The 15,324-nt window shown below is 40.7% G+C and overlaps 1 protein-coding gene across 1 annotated transcript in view; it reads left to right on the top strand.

The window, feature by feature from the left end:
• mgat4a (alpha-1,3-mannosyl-glycoprotein 4-beta-N-acetylglucosaminyltransferase A) overlaps positions 1 to 15,324 on the top strand; it is a 269,718-nt gene that overhangs the window by 241,235 nt on the left and 13,159 nt on the right. The window contains exons 12-13 of the mRNA XM_072577031.1: positions 1,470 to 1,548; positions 6,822 to 6,897. Coding sequence (XP_072433132.1) covers positions 1,470 to 1,548; positions 6,822 to 6,897 — 155 coding nt within the window. The remainder of the gene's footprint in view (positions 1 to 1,469; positions 1,549 to 6,821; positions 6,898 to 15,324) is intronic.

Raw genomic sequence — 15,324 nt, 5'->3', positions numbered from 1 at the left:
CTCCTTAATGGTCAATGTTTTATGTTAAGAAGTGGTAGAGTGGAGTAATTTTGACATATGGATTGGTTACAGTGAAATGAGTGATTTTTTTTTTCTGCAAGTGAGTGATGACCCCAAGTCTGTACAATGTGCTTATCACGGTGGAGGCACAGTCAGCACAATTGTTGGTGTGTGATGTAGAATGAGACCAACAGTCTGGGTTCAATTCCTGCACCAGTTATGATTGTTGGACAAAGCCCACGTCCTTGGCTTGCCCCATATTTGTGGAAATTTGCCCTTCAGGCTTTATGTGACCATTTGTCTGTCTCGAATGGAGAGAGCTGCCAATCGGCTTTTGTGGACTACAGCTAATTGCTCATTACTCATGTTTGAATACTCAGTACAAAATAACCTTCTTAGGTACCATTCAGCTTAGTACTCGTGACAATAAAGTCTAAATCTACTTACAAGAGAGCTATTTCCCCTTTTCTGTACAGTCACTCTCTGACTGAATGTTGCAACTTGTTCCTCAGACTAGCACTGATTTTGTTTTTTGAAATTTGACCCCATTAGGAGATTTATGTTTGCAAATCTAGACCACTGAGAGCTGTAGTGGATGGCTGTTCTAGAATACCCATGTACCTCTTCCTGCTGGTTGATTCTTTCTTCCAGTATCCCATGTGCAGTCTCATTGACAAGCAACTAATCTGAACAGTAATCAATCAAAAGAGAGAACACCAGTTTATCTTACATGAAGGGAGGGTGATTTTGTTTTTATCTGAAGAGGGAGTTAGGTCCCTGGCAATGCCAGTATTGGTTGTCAATCCCTATATGTCCTTGAACTAAATGGCTGGCTTAGCCATTTCAGAGAGAGAGAGTCTGGAGTCACATGTAGTAAGCACAGCAGATTTCATTCCCTAAAGTACATTAGTTAATCAGGTAGCTTTTCACAACCAGTAGGAATTTCATGGCATCATTAAAGGGTGGCACGGTGGCTCAGTGGTTAGCACTGCTGCCTCACAGCGCCAGGGTCCTGGGTTCAATTCCAGCCTCGGGCAATTGTCTATGTGGAGTTTGCACATTCTCCCAGTGTCTGCACAGGTTTTCTCCAGATGGTCTGGTTTCCTCCCACAGTCCAATGATGCTAAATTGTTCCTAGTGTTAGGTACTTTAGTCAGAGGGAAATGGGTCTGGGTCGGTGTGGGCTTGTTGGGCTGAAGGGCCTGTTTCCACACTGTAGGGGATCTAATCTAATCTAATTACTAAGACTAGCTTCAGATACCTGATTTATTAATTGAATTTAAATTCCACCAGCCACTGGGGCATTATTTGAACCCTTGTCCCTTAGATTGTTAGCCTAGGTCTCTGGATTATTTGGAGACTGCTTGCACAACATGTCAATGTAATGTTAGTAGTGGTGGTTACAGAGGCAAGTAGCATATAAAGGTGCATGAATGATTTTAGTCACTACATTTACTGTCTGGTTTCAGGTACCTGTTTCACACTGGGAATACAGAACATCCTGGAGACCTGCTGTTGAATACAAGTGTTGAGGTTTTGCCTTACAAGGTAAAGAACATCTTTAAGGAATTCCTCACAACCCCTTACAACTGTGTTCAGTTTCAAAGCAGCCAGCATTTGTTATGTGATAAAGAATAAATAAGTAATTTGTATAACAAAGTTATCTGGCTTTGCCAAAAAGAACAAAAGTTGAAATTGGTTTGTCTGTTCAATTCAATTCACAACAACATTTGGAAAACCATCTTGGTAAACTTCTGATCAACTTTTTGCTCAAACTACAGCAATGGTGACATGGCTTTTGTCAGCAAATCATATTTTGGTCGCTTCCCCCTACTTCCATGGAATGTTTTCTTCCTTTGACTTTGGTCTACAACATTTGTCTGCCTTGGAAATCCTGATCCCTACCTTCTGTCAAGACCAGCACCAAGTGACTCCCTGGGATGTTCTATTTTCTATCCTCCCCCAGTCTCTGCACTGAGCAAATCCTTATTCTCAGTGACTTCCATCACTATCTCAATTGATCTTGCCCTTACCACTGGTCCTCCTCTATTCTCTTAATCATTCCCTCCATGTTAACTCTCAACCATATTCCTATCAATCAAGATTCCCATCTTCTAATGCCTGTCTGCTCCTATATTGGTATTGACCAGTGATGAAACCACTTTCTTTGTGTTCCTCATCACTTTCATCCTCCTACCCTCTTCAAATACTATTTCTCCATCTTCTCCTGGACAAAATCTGTACCACAACAGTTCCCTACCCCCAAAACCCATCACTCTATTTACAAATTCTCCAAATACCTAGTCATAAAGTCATACAGCATGGAAACAGATCCTTCGGCTCAATTCATCCATGCTGACTAGGTTTCCTAAACTGAAGATTCCCTTTGCCAAAGAATACTTCTGCCACTGTCAGCTTGCTCTTGCCCCACTTTCTGAAGCCTCCCCTCACCTAGTGGATTCTCCAGAATTGACCACTTCTTCCCTTCCTCAAATTCAAAGTATGCAGTTGTTTTAATAATATTGCACATCTGATTAATTACACAGTCAAGCAGCAAATCCCACTGGAGCACATTGTCAGTCCTCTGTCTGTTCTGCCAAATACTCAAGGTTCAAGCTGAAGAGCAAAGACAACCTGTTGGCTCCCTTTCTTCAGTGCCAACTGTTTCCTTTCAATTTGTTTTGTCTCTGCTATACCCACAAGCTTTTGCTTCCAACAATTCCACAGAAATTCAAAATCCATTTTTTACTACAATTGAGAAATATGTGCAGTTGCCTCTGCTAACTCTACAGCCATATTTTCCTGCTTTTTTTTTTAGCTTCCTTCTTGCCCTTTCTGAGTTCATCTTGCCTTATTGGGCCACGATTTCTTTCAATTAAAAGTTGTAAAGACTCAAGTCTTTGTCTTTGGTCACATACTTCAGACTCTCGCTGTCAATTCCAGTCCTTACGCAGGTCTCACATCAAATTGACTGCACAGCTATTTATGATGCAGAATGATGCTAACAGCATAGGTTCAATTCACAAAACATCTGAGGCCACCATGAAGGCCCACCTTCCTGATCTTGCCCCTCGCTTGAGACATGATGACCCTCAGGTTAAACCACCACCATTCATGTCTCTCTAATATGAGAGCAGCCCTATGGTCCTCTGGGGTGATGATGACTTTAGTTTAGCTTTTTCCTCACACTGATTAAAATCACCCGGCTCAGCCCCGTCTCTCTGTCACTATAACCTCTTCCAGTCCTACAACTCTCTGAAGGCTTTCTATTCTTCTAGCTCTTTTAGTTTTGCTTCCTGTTTCCCTTCACCTCATTTGTCGCTACATCATCAGCCATTTAAGCTCTATGTTCTGAATTTCCTCCCTTAATCTTTTCCTCTTCTGCCCTCCACTTTTAGTTGGCCCTCTTAAGATTTGTTTTGGTTCAGCACTCACTTTTTGTCTGATTCTGATCCATGAATTGTTGCTTCTTAAAAAAGTTGCTGCTATATAGTACCGTCAATTTTATGTTGGAATTAATTAGAATGATTACTATTTCTCAATGGAAAATCTTGCTGTAACACCTAACATTTTTATGTATTTTAAATGTGAGACATGTGTGCAATCAAATCAGCCATATAAATGCTCTATAGTTCATATCCTGTTTTGACTAACAAGTCCTGTGAATAATTAGTAAAGGCAATGTGCCAATTTGGAGGTGTGCATTTTACAGCCAACTTTCTGTTATTAGTCACATCAGGTATACATCGTACTGTGTTTATTGCTGTGTCCTGAACAAAACTTTGCATGCACTGATAACAATTTAGAACATTTAATTTACAACTTTATTGCACTCATTAACTATTATGGGGCAATTTCAAATTCTAAATAATAATTCCTTAACAATGATGAAATAGAGTGCAGGGCATAGCAATGATGTAAATAGTTTGTATCAGTTTTTCCAAATGATTGTGAACATGAAGAATGCATATGAATGAATAATTGGTGGAGATGAAAGTAGAAAGGGAATTGGAACTGAACCATTTAGAAGAATTCAAGCAAGATAAATTACCAAGCCTGAGTAGCTTGTATCATTGGCTATTAAAGGAAATTGGAGAGAATTTGATCATGATTCTTCAATACTCTACTTCAATATGCAGACTGTGCAATTGGACTGGAGTGTAGCCAATATAACATCAAGAAGGATAAATTAGCTAACAAAACCAATTACTATAATGCCATTTATACACATTTATGAGAATGCATGTTTTGGGGGATAGAATTGGTGCACGTTTAGAAAAGCTATGTTTAATCAAGATCATCCAGCATGAATTTATGTTTGACAATTTTGAATGTTTTTGAAAAAGCAAATATTTGTTTAGATTAAGTACATGGATCATATTAACTTACATTGATTTTGCAAAAAGAGTTTAAAAAGATGTTTTGCAAGAGCCTTGTTCAAGAAGAAACAAACACCTTGCCAAGCTAGTCTCGGTCTTAATCTGCATTGAGAGATGCAATGCAAATTAGTCAGATACACAGATAAATGAACTGGAGGAAAGCAGTGGAGACTGATGAAGCAGCCAAAAAATATATATTTATATATTGGTGCCAGGCCATGTCTTTCAGACTTCCTGAAGCGTTTCACAATCAAAGTTCCACAAACCGAAATGATATTTGACTGTTAACCAAAGTTATTCACTTTGATAGCAAAAACAGGAAATCAAATTATTATCTGAATGGTGATAGATTGGGAAAGGGGAAGATGCCATGTGACCTGGGTGTCCTGGTACACCAGTCGCTGAAGGTAAGCGTGCAAGTGCATCAGGTGGAGATAAACAGCATTGGTAGGTTCAAGGTGCAGACTGCAGATGCTAGAGTTCAGAGTTGAGAATGTGGTGCTGGAAAAGCACAGCAGGTCAGGACGCATCTGAGGAGCAGGAGAATCGATGTTTTGGGCATAAGCCCTTCATCAGGAATGAGGTGACCCTCATAACAAAGGAGGCGAAGGTGGATACTGCAGATGCTGGAGATCAGAGTCCAGATTAGAGTGGTGCTGGAAAAGCACAGCAGGTCAAGCAGCATCCGAGGAGCAGGAAAATCGACGTTTCGGGCAAAAGCTCTTCATCAGGTTTTTGCCCGAAACGTCGATTTTCCTGTTCCTTGGATGCTGCCTGACCTGCTGTCCTTTTCCAGCACCACTCTAATCTGGACTCATAACAAAGGATTTGAGTACAGGAGCAAGGACGTCTTGCTGCAATTATACAGGGCTTTGGTGAGACTACACCTGGAGTATTGTGTGCAGTTTTGGCCTCCGTTTCTGAGGAAACATGCTCTGGTTTGGAGGTTTATCAGACTGATTCCTGGGATGGCTCGAATGATGTATGAAGGAAGATTGGATTGGTTAGGACTATATTGACTAGAATTCAGAACAGAATGAGATTGGATCTCAGAGAGACCCAAAAAATTCTAACAGGCCTATACAGTGTAAATGCAGGATGGATGTTTGTGATGAATGGGGAGTCCAGAACCAGGGGGTCGTAGTCTAATGATTTCGGGTTGACCATGAATCAGATGAGAAATCACTTCACCCAGTGAGTTGTGAGCCTGTGGAATTCTCTGCATGGGAAAGCAGTTGAGGACAAAGCATTGCGTATTTTCAAGAAGGAGGTAGATAGAAGAAGCACAGGGACTTGAGTGTACATGTGCACAGATTATTGAAGGTGGCAGCACTGGCAAAGAAAGAAGTTAATAAAGCATAACATTTCTCTGCTTTATTGATAGGGGAATGGGGTGCAAGATCGGGGGGGGTGATGTTAAACCTGTACAAGACACTTATTAGGCCGCAGCTGGAGTATTGTGTAAAGTCATGAACGTCACATTAAAGGACGGATGTGAAAGCATTGGAGAGAGCGCTGAAGCAATTTACAAGAATGGTTCCTGGAATGATACAGTACAGTTATGAGGGAAGATTGAAGAATTGGGACTGTTCTCTTTAGAGAGAAAAGACTGAAAGAAGGTTTGATAGAGGTTTTCAAGATCATGCGGGGGCTGGATAGAGTAGATGGGGTGCATCTGCTCCCACTCGTAAAAGAAATAAGAAGGAGAGGGCATAGATTCAAAGTGATGGATGACGTGAGAAAAATCTTTTTCACACAAAGAGTAGTTAATGTATAGAATACACTGCCTGGAAGTGTGGTTGAGGCAAGTTCAATTCAAGAGATCATTGGATAATTATTTGGTTTCATATTGTGAATATTTCAGTGAACGAGTGGGTTATACAACACTCGACAATGTTGCAATTAGACTAACATTTCATTCCAGGTTTTTTTTAATTGAATTCAAATTTCACCATCTGCTACGATGAGATTCAAACCCTATTCCCCCCCACTGCCATCCTTCCAGGTTGTAAATCTGCTGCCCTTATTGGTCTGGCCTGCATGTGACACCACACCTATAACAATGTGGTTGACTCTTAATTGCCTTCTGGGATTAGCAATAAGTGCTGGTCTAGCTAGAGATGCCCACATCCCATGAAGGAATTTTAAAAAGCACAGTGGAGAAACACAGGCATGCCAGATACTCTGGATGTCTCTAACTTTATTTCTTGTTCTTACAGAAAGCTGTATGTAACACCATTTTCTGCACTTAAATGGATTTCTTATTAGTTAAAGCTAAGCTTCCATCAACAAGTTTACTTTTAGCTCTTACAAAACAAATCATAGACAATTATGATAATTTTTTGATTTGCTGATTTGATTCTTATTTTGTGGTTGCACTTTTTTTTTCAGCTGTAGTTGGCAAATGTTATTGGATCATTTTACTCGTTATTTGTTTTTTAGGATTCAGGGTCTGACTTCCTTCAGGAGACCAAAGAATCAAGATACAAGCGTACTGAAGATGGATTTTTCAGAATAGGTATGATTTGAAACTTCTTCCAGGCGACCTTTACCATCACAGTGATGACAAGAACAAAATCTAGTTTCTATCCACCCTCTGCACTAAATGCCCTTTATCTTTTCACAATAAATATTTCAAAAATATCTTGAAAGTGCTGACACGTGGGGAGTGAACAGCAGATGGTTATCCAGTTTTTTCTATCCATAGAAACCTTAGTTGACACTCTGTAACTGATGTTCCCCACCATAGAATGTAACCTTGAAATTAATTCTCAGCTGATCTCCAGGTGGAGTGAGAGTTTCCTCATAGGTATCCTCTTACAGCTTCCTTAACTTTGTCTGTGACACAGTCGATCTTTCCTTCATGTGGCTTGCCCAATAGCAGTGCAGACACAACCCTCTGTTGGTGTGAATGTTAAATTTCACATGTTAAATACAGTAAAGGGTCCTGATTCTTGCAATTAAAATGTTATTTATTAATTTGGCATGACTGGAGTTCAATTGTTCTCCTATACTATGGGATAAACATGCACTATGGGATAAACACAAATAAATGAAAATCTTGTATTTAAATCGTGCTTTTCATGACCATCTGTAAGTTTTAAAAGGGGATTTGTATAATGAGACTTCTTGATTGCATGGGCCATTTTAAAAGGTTCACATTAATCTTTTCAAACAATGCAATTTAAATATTCCCAGTTTGACAGAGAAGTAACCTAAGGTATTGCAAGTTGGTTTAGTTCAGTTGGCCAGATACTGTTTTGCAAATCCGTGATGCCAACAGTGTGGGTTCAGCTCCTAGGTTGGCTGATGATACCATGAAGGCCACTTCTAATCACCCACTCCCCTTGTCTGAGGTATGGTGACCCTCAGGTTAAACTAAGGCCAGTTGGCTCTCCCTGATAAGAGAGCAACCTTGTAGTCTGGTAGGACCACGACAACTTTACTTTGGGGGTCAGCTCAGGTGGCTAGACAGTTCGCTTGCATTGCAGATTGAATGGCTGAAGTTACCATGAAGGAATGGCCTTTTCAACCTTTCCCCTCATCTGAGCTGTGGTGACCTTCAGGTTAAATACCACCAGCTGTCTCTCTCTAACGAGAGAGTAGCCCTATGGTCTGGTAGGATTATGTCAACTTCACCATTACCATTATGTAAGCCTACAATATTGAGTTGACTAATAATATTAGCGTATATGAATATTAGTAATCAATGTGATACTGTAATCTAATCATAAAATCTGTAAAAGTGCCAAGCGAAAAGCACAAAGTTACACTTCCCAATGATACAAGTTTGATATCCCCCTGTTGGCACAGGTGCATTTCATTGCCCCCATATCAGGCCCATTCAGATAGGGACATAAACTCTTCTTCATTTGAAGTTAAACATAACAATTAGGGACAGCATTAAGGAAAATGGTGTAGCTCAAATACCTGAGGACATAATGAAATTAAGGATAGATATCAATTCTTTCAATCAATTTTGAGTGAAGAAACCCTCGTAACACTTGAAGTATTTAGATATGCACTTGAGGTGCTGACAAGGCTATGGGCCAAGAACTGGGAAATGGGATTAGAATAATCAAGGGCCAATGTACTGTTGACGTTTATGACTCTAATTTTAATACAGTGCAAGAACACAGTAAGAAAATAAGGAAAGAGATGCTGGAAGTCAGAACTCAGAACCATTGGTCAGCTTTAACTTTCAATGAAACGATCCCAGTGTGGATCAAGATGCTCTGGTTGCAGTTCAATTATTTATCATGGCCTCTGGTGTGTTCCCACCATCTACAAGGTACAAGTCAGGAATTTAATGGAATACTCTCCATTTGCCTGGAATGGGCAACTCCAATAACGCTCAAAGCTTAATACTATCCAGCACAAAGCAGCCCACTAGATTAGCACCATGTTCAATACTCACTCCCTTCAGCATTGACACATGGTGCCCTCTGTGTGTGTACCATCAACAAGGTGCACTGCAGTATCTCACCACAGTTCCTTAGACAGCACCTTCCAAACCTGCAATTTCTAGAAAGGCAGGGGCAGCAGATACATGGAACACCATCACTTGAAAATTCCCCTCCAAGCCACTCACCATCCTGACTTGGAAACATACCTCCATTTTTTCATTGTAACTGGGTCAAAATCCTGGAACTACATACCAAACAGCACTCCCTAGTTGTGAGTGTCCTTAAATCCCAAAGACTGCAGCAGCCAAGGAGGCAGCCCATCACCTTCTCCAGTTGAAGTAGCGATGGACAAGAAATCCCTTCCCACCACTTGTGTCCCATGAATGAATATATTTTTCTAAATAAAAAAGGTTGATCTGGTCATTGCAGTTCTGTTTCTTAGCATAATGCTGAAGAATCTAAAGCAATACCTCCTCCCATGTGGGGTGCACTGCTGGTCATTTAGTGACAATTTTACTGAGGGATTAATGTGTTGCTAATATATTTCATCCTCTGCTCCAGGAGATGGAAGTGAACCTGAGTTTTGCAACTTTTAGCTTTTAAAATTTAGGTCACTTTAGTATGGGTATTTTTAGGGGCTATTTACAAACAACCACACTGCTAGTTTAACAAAGGATTATATTTCTGACCTTTGTACATTATCCCTGAAAGGTGGTTAGATTTTAACAATAACTTTAGTTAAGGGAGGTTGTGTTAATCCAAAAGGGGCTCTAGAACAGGGTTTCAGGCACTTCGTTTCATACATTCGTGCAGAAATTTCTGAAAAGTTGTTCTGGACTCAAAATATTAACTCTTGTTCTCCATCCGTTGCTGCCAGAGCCGCTGAGTTTCTCCAGTATTCTATGTATTTGTTTCAGCATCCGTAGTATTTTGCCTTTATTCAACAAATGATCTGATTGAGGCCAGTGAGGCTCTGGCCAAGTCAGTTGGAATTTAGAGTGAAGATTAGAGTGATGCACCACTTTAATCTTGACTCTGATCTCCAGCATCTGCAGTTCCTCACTTTCGCCTCTGTTGGAATTTAGCCCAATCTAAAAGTGTCATCATTTCTGCGATATGGAAATTGCCATGTTTTAAAGAGCCAGACTCCACCACAGTACAGTCAGGGATTTCTGTCACTGAGAACTTACATTTGTCCTAATGAAGAAGGAGGTTTTCCTGTCCATAGGACAAGTGGGAATCCAGACTGAGCCTTGCGTGCGTCATTATTTTTTTGTGTTCCTTTGTTAGCAATCTGTACTGAATTTCTGAAAAGTGAAACTTCTGTGTTTTTTGTTTGGTACTTAAATCATTCTGGTGGTTAGATTAACGTACAATGTTTGCTTATATTCAGTGAAGTTTAATATTATTCATCTGTTCTAATCTGATCTATTGAAGCAGGAATATCTGAGTGCATATTTTGAATAGTTTGAAAGGATTAATTTGAGCAGCTTAATTTGGTCTCTGCAATTAAATTGTAGTCATCTGAATTATGTAAACTCCCTTTTAGATGTTTATGATTGGACATATCAAAGTGCTTTACAGCCAATGAAGGGTATCATTTGAAGTACATTACTGTTATTTAGAAAACAAGGCAGCTCGTAAGTACTGACAAACTCCCAGAAACAGCAATGTGATAATGACCAGATAATTAGGAACAAGAATAGGCCATTCAGCCCCTCAAGTCTGTTCTACCATTCAATACGATTGTGGCTGATCTGTGGACTAATTCCACACATCCTGCCTTTGACCTATATCCCTTAATACCTTTGCGAACAAAATTTATCTATCTCAGATTTGCAATTAACAGCTGGTCAGCATCAACTGCTTTTTGTGGAAGAGTGTTCCAAGCATCCGCCACGGTAACCCCTCTCCTGCACAATCTGGCCCTAATTCTCAGACGACTCCACTTAGATCTAGAATCTCCAGCCAGTAGAAATATCTCTCTTGTCTTTTCCTGCTCGGGTCTTGAAAACTTTGATCAGATCAAAGTTTAATCTTCTAAATTCTCAAGAAAACAGGCCTGTTTTGTGCAAGCTTCCCTCATAACTTCTGAAATCCAGGTATCATTACTGAAAACCCATGTTGTGCTCCCTCCAAGCCATATATCCTTCCTAAGGCATGGTGCCCAGCTCTGCTCACAGTACTCTAACCAGGGTTTTGTATAACTGCGGTGTAACGTCTGTGTATCAAAACTCCAGTCCTCCAGTATTCCATTAGCTTTTAATTATTTTCTGCATCTATTCATGACATTTTAAAGATCTATGTACCTGAACTCTGAAACTATTTTTGGACATCCACTGTATTTAACTTCAGACTATCTTGAAAGTACCCTGATCTATTTTTTTTTGAGCAAAATGGATCTCCTCACACTTGCTCCGTCTGCCACAATTTTGTCCATTCAATTAGTCTGTCAATATCCCTTTGTAATTTTATGCTGTCTTCTACACTGTCTATAATGCTGATTAATTTTGCATCATCGGCAAATTTGGGTATATGACTTCCTATTGCCAGTTTCCAAGTCATTAATAAATAATGTGACTAATTGAGGGCATAACACAGATCCTTATGGGAGACCTCTGGTAAAAGTGGGATGGGATGGGGAAGGAAGAGTGAGTGGATAGGTGGAAATGAAGGGCAGAGAGAGAGGGAGCGGGAAAACAAAATGTAGGCAGACAAGGGGATTGTTGATAGTAAGGCAGAGAATAAGAGAAGCTCGACAGATGATAACAGGAGCTATGAGTAGTTGAAAATGGGTTGGCTGTGCTGAAAGCAACCCATCCCATGACAGGACCTGGGAATTAGGATTAGATAATAGACATGGAAAGAGATGTTCATACTCTTACATTGTTACACTCGATGTTGAGTCTTGAAGGCTGTAAGGTACCTAAACAGAAAATGAGGTACTGTTCTCCCAGCTTGCTTTGTGCTTCAAATCATTGGCAGCTCAAGGTGATATGTGACAACACTCAACAAGTGATAAACATGTAGCAGGATGACAGATTTCAGATTGGATCCTAAAATCTAACACTGAGAAGCGCTTTGAAAACACCGGTAAATATCCGTAACTAATGCAAAGCTACAATGCTGCTTGTAAAGAGGAGATTCTATTCATGGAGCAAATTACCACCCAACTGTAATGAAGTACTCCATCTAGTGGTTTGATTTGTCATTAGTTTTTACACTATAAGCCAAGTTTAAGCCTTAACATTTCAGATATTTCCTCAAAGAATGGTACCTGAGAAAATGTCTATTTTCAAATATTTGTTGACTGCATTTGAAGAGCATTTTACAGGGATGCTGTGACTTAAGTGGGTCTCAGTATTAGTGGGATGGCAATAAATAGTTACAAACCAGTCTTCCTTCCATTTTACTCTGTCTACATTTCCTGCTGCCTCAGGAAATCAGCCAACATAATTAAAGATCCCTCTTTCTCCCAGGTATACTCTCTTCCACCCTCATCCATCAGGCAGCAGATACAAAAGTTTGAAAAAAATGTAGCAACAGATTCAAGAACAGCTTCTTTCCCCTTTGTTATCTGACTTATTGACAGATCTTTCATTTATTCGAGCTTACTTTTCTCTGCACATTCTCTACAGCCGTAACACTATATTTTGCATTCTGTTCTATTACTCTGACGTACTTACAATTTGTCTGGATAGCACGCAGAACAATACTTTTCACTGTATCTTGGTACATATGACAATAATAAATCAAATCAAATAAACAGCTCATTTCAATCACAATTCTTGAATGGGATTTGGATGTGATTCACAATGCCAATGTATGTTATCCATCCTTACTTGTCCTTGAACTGAGTGGGGCATTTCAGAGGGCAAATAACAGTCAACCACATTGGTTTGGGTCTCAAGTCACATGTAGGCCTGACCAGGTAAGGATGACAGATTTCTTTCCCTAGAGGACATCAGTAAACCCCATAGAATGTTTTTTCCAATAGTTAACAATCGTCACCAAGAGACTAGTTTTCAATCACAAATTTTTTAAATTCAAATTTCACCATCTGCTACGGTGGGTTTCAAACCCATATTCCAGAACATTAGTCTGAATTACTCGACCAGTGCTGACACCACAACCTCCCCTTGGTCATAACTCTTTTAAAGCTTCCATCTTTTTAAAAACAAGTTAAAGTTGTAACATAGAGTCACACAAAATCATAATTGTCCGGCATTGAACAAATTCTTTAGCATATGCCAACCATAATCCCAAAATAAACTAGTCCCACTTGCCTGCTCCTGGCCCATGTCCCTCCAAAGTTTTTATTACTAAATTATTTAAGTGTTTTTTAAATGTTGTAACTGTACCTGCAGCCACTACTTCCACAGGAAATTTATTCATATATTAACCACCCTCTGGGTAAAAAAAAAATTTGCCCCTTTATGTGTTTTTTTTTAATCCTTCTCCTCTCACCCTAAAAGTATGCCCCCTACTTTTGAAATCCCCCATCTAGGAGAAAAGATACTGGTCATTAACGCTATCTATACCTTGCATGATTTTATAAACCTCTAAATGGTCACATCTCAACCTCCTATGCTCCAGTGTGATTTTCTTTCAATGAACTGTGGATGAAGTAAGCTTTCGGGGAAATCAACACTGCAATTATCCAATTTATCCTTAAAGGTGAGAAGCATCTGGTTTATCTTTAGTACGTCTTGTCAGTGTTTCTCTGCTGACATCTCCAGTACCTGTGGAAAGTTGTACGTTGATTTTACAGCAGTAACATTCTCTTGAACTTTGTTGTCACAATTTTCAAAATTCATGCAAGGAAAATGTTCACCCAGTTATGGCACCACTCAAAGAATTGCTCGAATGCTTTCTGGCATTGTAACTCTAACATCACTTACTCAACCTTAATATTTGTTCCACTTAGCTCCACCAGAAAAAAAACCTACAATCTTTCGAGGCCGTCTTTCCACATGGCTGCAGTGCTCCCTTTAAGAACTACACTTAGCTTGCTAAATGCCAGACACAGATTCTTGCCCCAAAATGGCAATTAAAATCCAAAATATTAAAATTTGCTGTTTTCAGGAAGATCCAAGATGGCGGCATTCCAGTAGGTCTGCCCTGCTGTTCTCTGCACCAGAACCCAGACAAAGCGGTGCACTCACCCTCCCTTCATTACCCATTGTAGGAAACATCGATCGTTTTTGACCCCCAGAATTACTGTGTGTCAGTTTAAGTGATTTGGAAAACTGACTAAAGGGAAGGGACCGTGATGATAATCCCATGCAGCAACGGACACGCCCGCAGCTATGGCATTGGCCTCCGCAATTGGTCCCGAGGACTTACCTGTGGAGCAGAGCCTTGTCTTGGAGTTTGTGAAACTCTGAGAGAAGAGCGATTCAGCGATTGGGGCAGACCCAGACCAGGCTGGAACCAGTCTCAGCCATGCTGCAGAAGCATGACCAGGAGATCGAGCATCTCGGGCAGAGCATTGTGGAGGTAGAGCAGCGGACTGTGGTGTCCACAATCATGGTGGAATCCTCAGAGGGTTGGATCCGGGCCCTGCAGAGGTAGGTACGGGCCTTGGTAGAGCAGGTCAATGATCTCGAAAAACAAGGCCTTCGGAAGAACGTCCGCCTGGTCGGGCTGCCGGAACGGGAAGAAGAAGGCCAGCTCGTCAGCTTCTTGGAGCAATGGCTCCCACAGTTTTTGAAGCTGGAATTTGGGGCAGGTCAGGTGCGGGTCGGGCGGGCCCACTGGGTCACCATGCACAGGCCCAGGTTGGACCAGTGCCCCCGCCCGGTCCAAGTATGACTCCAGCACTACAGAGATATGCAAATGGTGCTGAGAGCACCGGGGAAGGATCCACAGGCCCTGATGTACAAAAGATCATGAATTACACTCTTCCAAGACTTTTCTGTGGCTGTGATCTGCAAGAGGAAGGCCTTTGAGGTAAAAAGACGGCTGATGGACTTGAATATCCGATACACTGTAGGATTTCCAGCGATATTACATTTCAGCCACGGAAGGACCGTGTTTAATTTTGATTCACTGGAAAAGGCAAAGGACTTCCTGGATACATTTAAAATAGACTGGCTGGCTCAATTAATATGAACAATGGTGTTTACTTTGTTTTCTCTGTAGTCTACTTGGTTGTTGGGATTTTTTTTTAATATGTGGGAGTCCCAATTGTCTTTCCTTTTTCTCTCTCTTTTCCCTTCTGTCACCATTCCCATTATCCTTTGGTTTTTTTTGTCATCATTTCCCTTTTGTTTGTCTTTCTTAGAATGGGATGGACAGGTGGGGAGGGCGGTTGGGAGAGGGGTGAGTTTTTTTTTCCCCAGCAGTGCCTAGGGTTAAAGTATGGATGGGACAGGTTGAGTGCAACCTTTTAATTTTCTTGTTATAAGACGCATGTAACTTTTTCTTATTTTGTTTTGTCTGGGGCTGGGGCATGGCTTCAGCTAGAAGGAGCCACGAAGGGGTTAGTGGGTAGTATGAGCGCCCCCTGTGGGCAAGGGGGAAAAGTCTCCTTTCAT

The sequence above is a fragment of the Chiloscyllium punctatum genome, chromosome 9 (assembly GCF_047496795.1).
Source record: "Chiloscyllium punctatum isolate Juve2018m chromosome 9, sChiPun1.3, whole genome shotgun sequence".
Lineage (NCBI taxonomy): Eukaryota > Metazoa > Chordata > Chondrichthyes > Orectolobiformes > Hemiscylliidae > Chiloscyllium > Chiloscyllium punctatum.
Note: the sequence above shows the minus strand (reverse complement) of the source record. Positions and strands in the feature narration are given on the sequence as shown.